This window comes from Gekko japonicus, unplaced genomic scaffold, assembly GCF_001447785.1.
Source record: "Gekko japonicus isolate JY-2015 unplaced genomic scaffold, Gekko_japonicus_V1.1 scaffold209, whole genome shotgun sequence".
NCBI classification, from domain to species: domain Eukaryota; kingdom Metazoa; phylum Chordata; class Lepidosauria; order Squamata; family Gekkonidae; genus Gekko; species Gekko japonicus.
In genome coordinates, this window is record NW_015172009.1 from 1,521,422 (window position 1) to 1,526,734 (window position 5,313).

A 5,313-nucleotide genomic window follows, 5' to 3' on the forward strand; every position below is an offset into this window, starting at 1 on the left:
AAGCTAGTTTTTCTTGTTTTCTTTTGCTTTATGATTTTAGAGTAGTGTGTTGCCTAGAGAAAAAACTATTTCTGAAAAGTATTCAAATAAACTTAATACGTTTTTACAAGGATTGTTTTCTTGTGTGCACTAGCTCCGGGTTCAGGCCTGGACTCCTTGACAGGAATGATCCACAGAATTCTAGAACTGGGGAGATGACAGTCAGGGATCTGGAAAATCAGAATCCATTCAGCAGTAGTGCTGAATCTATTTTTCAATGTGCCCTCCACCTGTGGATATGTAAATCCAGAGAACAGACAAGGCAGATTTTTCAACAAACTTGAAAAAGCCCCAAGGTTGCAGAAAAATCTGAATTCTTTAAAAAAACAACAACACTGGGTTTTTTTTTAAAAAGTTGTACCTGTACTTTTAAAAAAGGATGCCCTCACCAATGGTCATTGTGAGGGTTGCTAGGCAACCGCAACAATATTGCCATCCTCTACACCTTGGTTTGTGTCAGTCAAAGGCAGGGGGAGGGGGCAGGGCCTTTTCCAATGCTGTTTTGACATCTGAGGAAGGCCTCATCAGGCCAGACTGGGAAGCAACCACTGACAGGCCCAGCTGCTTGCTACTCTTCAGCAACAGCCACTACACAAAAACCAGTGTTGTGTAGTGGATAGAGTTTCAGATTAGGATCTGGGAGACCCAAGTTTGAATCCCCACTCTGTGATGGTGCTCAATGACTGACTTTGGGTAGTCACATACTCTTAGCCTAACCTACCTCACAGGGCTGTTGTGAGGATAAAATGGAGGAGAGGAGAATACTGTAACCTGCTTTTAGGTCCACATTGTGGAGAAAGGTGAGGTATAAATGAAGTAAATGAAAAATAAATATAGCTTAATATGGGGAACAGATGAAAGGTTAATTGACTCATGGGTGTGAAGAAGGAAAGGTGACATTAAAAGGGTTGCCAGGAGGAGGGAAAGGGAAATAGTGTGGGGAGGGGGATACAGGGGAAAAGTGAGGTTCCCCCTCATGTCTTTGTGGGTGTCCTACTGTGCAACGGCCTGGCCCAGACCCCTCTTCCAGGGGAGAGGCTGCCAGAGGGAGGGAAGGAGGGAATAAAGGTCAGTTGGCTGGTGGGTGGGAAAGAGAGAAGGAAGAAGGAAAAGGGGAAAGGCTATGGGGGCTTTCAGGAAACGGAAAAAGAAATAGTAAGGACACAGGGGGAAATGAGATTCCCCTGCAAGACCTTGCAGATTCCCTACTTGTATCTAAATATATAAATAAACAGCCATTAACTGCACATGGTGGTGGGATAAGCTTATGTTTGTACTTTCATCAGAAAAAAATGTAGCATATTTAATTAGGGCTAATCATGATGCTCACATTTATTCAAACCTGAATCTGACTTCAGACAACTAAATTGCAATGCCTTGACTACTGAGCCCATGCAACATCCTAATACGAACAAGTTGGATTGACCTCAGAATTTAAACAGCAGTGCGTGCTTTCTGCATATTTTACACCAGCAGTCAGTTGCTCAGACAGAGGTCTGGAATATGTTAGCAATCAACTGGTTTATGATGAGAGCAGAATAGTCTCTAGCTGAACCAACAGTTCTGTCCCTCTGGTTGGTTGGCTGACTGAGGTCTCTCCATGCTTAGCCCTGAGATACTAAATGCGCTAGACAAAGAGCTTTATATCTGCGTACACAGCATTATGCAAAATCTGTACAGTTCAGATGATGCTGGGACTTCTGGGTAAGAAGCCTTACATACTGGTTTTCTATCCATTGTACTGATTTATCTCCATTTTGAGAATCAGTCTATGATCTGTTGCTTCAATGGAATAACCAGAAGAGAATATTGCATTCTTTCATTTTAAGCAGATATAGAACACTTATGAAGCATTTAAAAAAATTATCTTTGCTTTTCTCTGGTCTTCTTCAAAATAATTAACAGGACAATTTCATATTTATGTAACCCTATTGGATTTTTTTTTTAATAACAATTATTGGAAAAAGGATTTATGGCATAAACTGCCTCACTAAAGACCAGAAAGCAGGTTATAGGCATAACTGCTGAGAAATTCTGAGCAATAATTAAATTACCTTGTGTAGCTGTAGATGGATGTCGTGGTGGTTTTGGATATCCTGCAATCAAAAGCAGTAAGTGTTAACAAGATGCAGAATGTGCATGCGCGTATGCGTGCACACACAGAGATCTACAGTACTTTTCATCCCTTGTCAAATGTGATTAGTTCCAGTGCTATTACTGCATCCCACAATTGAATGTCGCTTTTGAAGTGAGTGGCACCAGTCCAGGCTAAGAGGGCTGGTTACTGCTATCTAAACGAAGAACTGATAGAGCCACTTCTCCAGGGGGCCTGCTACGTCTGAAATTTTCCCATGTCTTTCTCACCCAAGGGTTTATTGGAGGAGAAGTGGAAGTGGAAACTTTCTTATTTCTATACAGACCAGGAGTTCAACAGATATAAACTGCTGTGTTCCACTACAGAATCCCCCCCCCCAAAAAAGCAGCTCAGCTTTAAAAGTCTAGGCATCTGGTGTCCAGGGGTTATAAGGACTGACCTCCCTAGGGTCAGGTATTTGTTTTGAGAGGCCAGATAATACTTGACATCATACTCCCATTCCATTAAGGCTATTTATATTAAACCCATCCCATTCCGTTCTTTTGTGTTGTTGTAATGCAGTGGAATCCATATTAACGTATATTACATTGGTGGTAATGACAGCTACGTTTACGATGGTCTTTGGCAGATATCTGCTAGAGCCTCTCTTATTTTAGAAACAATGTGGTAATACTCAGCAGCATGTTCCACTTGCACTGAGTTTTCCCAAACGGAATGAGGATCGAAGCAGAGGGCGGGGTAAAGAAGGGGGCGGGGCTTCACCACGTGACCGCCCCCCCCAGAGGTTCTCTTCCGGAGCTCCGTACCTGAGAGCTCCCCCCCGACTAGAGCCCTGCTCAGCAGCATGTTCCACTTGCACTGAGTTTGTGTTCAGGGCCCCTTCTCACATGTCACCGCAGTAATTACTATCACAGTGTAGAAAGGAATAGACACTTTCAGTTCACAGGTCAGCTTGTCTTACAATTTTAGATGCAGGTTGACATAACCCGTCTCAATCTATGTTGGCAACTCTATTTCCACACAGAACAACTGACCTCTGGGTTCTTACTGTTACAGATATGCTGGCTTTGTCAGTGACTAGAAAAGTCATCGAAAGAAAAAAAATTATTCGCTCACCTGGAGCTCCAGCATATCCTTCAGAAAGAGGCACATTATTTTGTCCATCCTGACCATCTATGCTTTTTGACCGTCCTCTTCCTTTCATTAAGAGAGTACCAGGAGGGCCTGCCTGCCCAGTTTCCATCAACATCCCAGATGAACCAGGCAAGAGAGATAAGCCAGGTGATTTGCCTGGTAATGATGGCCGTAGAGGAGTTCTAGGATCTGCCGGCTGAAGAGGGATTCCTTGTAATGGTGGCTGCATGATTATTTCTGGATGAGATGGCTGCAAAGGTCTATTTGGGTGTGATGGCTGTACAGATATCCTTGGTTGAGATGGTTGCACAGGTTCTCCTGGTTCTGGCTGTAGTGGTATCCTTGGTTTGGATGGTGATGGCACTCCTCCTGGCTGTAATGGTTGTAATGGTATTCTTGGATCTGATGGTGTCAGGGGAACATTTCCTTGCGGTTTCCTTGGTGGAAGTCTTGATGGCTTTTCTGCTAAGGGTTCGTAGAGAGAAGAGACTGTCAGTTAACAAAACATTAGTCAGCTTGAGTTGAAAAGCATAGCAAGTAACTAAAATATATTTTATTTTAAAATTGTATACCTTCTTTTCAAATGTTTAACGTGGTGTACAAAATTCATACGTTAAAACCTCTTCCTGAAAAGTAGAGCAGCCACTGAAAAGATGTAGAAGTCCCCACAGATTTTGCATAGTTTTGTATTTCTTTCCTTTTTAGCATTCATACAGTTTTAATTACCGGTATATGCTTCTCACTATTGTATATGTTCACAGATTTACTTTGTGGTAAGCAATAAGGCTGTAAATGCATTCCAGGCTGTTACACAGAAAGACTATGATCTAGTTCCTTGCTCATGCACAGAGCTCCCACTGGTGGCTACAAATGACTAAACTTTGTGAGAACATGGTATTTCCTTTCCATAGACAGTAACGAGGAAGCCCAGTTTTAACATGTGAGACTGAAACTTGCTGGATCACAGCCAAAAACTATATGAAGAGTGCTCAATGGCGAAGTTATGAAACCCATACAATTACAGCTGGCAGGTAAAGTTCTACACCAGGTACAAGAGGGTAGAGCAGGGGTGTCAAACTTAAGTCCTGCGGGCCAGAAAATGGCCCAACCATGGCTTTAGTCAGGCCCGCGGCTCTATTCTTCCCCCCTCCTGTCCTTACCCTTTGAAGCTTGAGGCTGCTGAAGTTCCCAGCTCCCTCCATCTTGTCTTTGCCTGCTTTGGCAGGAAGCTCTTCTGGGCTTGCAAAGTTACAAGAAAATATGGAATGGATTTTTCCATTAAGATCTCTGCACCCAGATAGACTACTCTGGGACTGTTTCCAGCAATAGAATCTGTGTTCTGGATGACAGGGCACAGAGCGGAATGACAGTCCCTGGAAGTAGCAGCAGCATTCTGGGAATGGAATTCCACTCCCAGAACGCTTCTGCTACTCCCAGGGACTGTCATTTCACTCCGGTGGCTGTCATTCCAGTCCCACGGTAGTCTATCTGGGCCCAGAGACCTTAATGGGAAATCCATTCTACATCTTCTGTGCAACTTTGCCTGTGCTGCAATGTATTTCAATGGAGTGGAACTCAAGAAATTTCACTTTCCAGTGTTTGTATGGTTGAAACTGTTGCTTGATGGAGTTGACTCCTTGCAAATACAGGGTTGATGTTTTGAGCCAGCTTGTCTCTGCTGAATGGACCTGAGAACAGGTGCCTGAGTGAGTACTCTAACCTGGGAACCCACAGGTTTTACACAGGACATTACACTGGAGTGCCACTGCAACTCTGAGTAGACCTGGGGCAGGGGAAAGGGGAGATGCTTGCAGTGCCCAGCCATTTTTTTGTTTCTAGGCTCATAGCAGTTTATATTTTTAGTTTCTGCTGTGAACCTTGTGCTTTTTCTTGATGTTTTATTTTAAAAATTGCAATGCCAAATCCCACTACTCCTCCACCTTTCCATTTTAGGTAGGCATCTTTTAGGGGGGGGAGGTATGGGAGGTGTCAGTTATCAAAGACTGTTAAATAAACAAAAATATTGCAAGAGTTTTAAGTATATT

The 5,313-nt window shown here is 43.2% G+C and overlaps 1 protein-coding gene across 1 annotated transcript in view; it reads right to left on the reverse strand.

Annotated features, from left to right (window-relative positions):
- The window catches only part of EMILIN2 (elastin microfibril interfacer 2), a 34,372-nt gene that overhangs the window by 5,325 nt on the left and 23,734 nt on the right, over positions 1–5,313 (reverse strand). Inside the window, exons 5-6 of the mRNA XM_015420219.1 lie at positions 3,251–3,733; positions 2,094–2,135 (exon numbers count right to left, since the gene is read on the reverse strand). Coding sequence (XP_015275705.1) covers positions 2,094–2,135; positions 3,251–3,733 — 525 coding nt within the window. The remainder of the gene's footprint in view (positions 1–2,093; positions 2,136–3,250; positions 3,734–5,313) is intronic.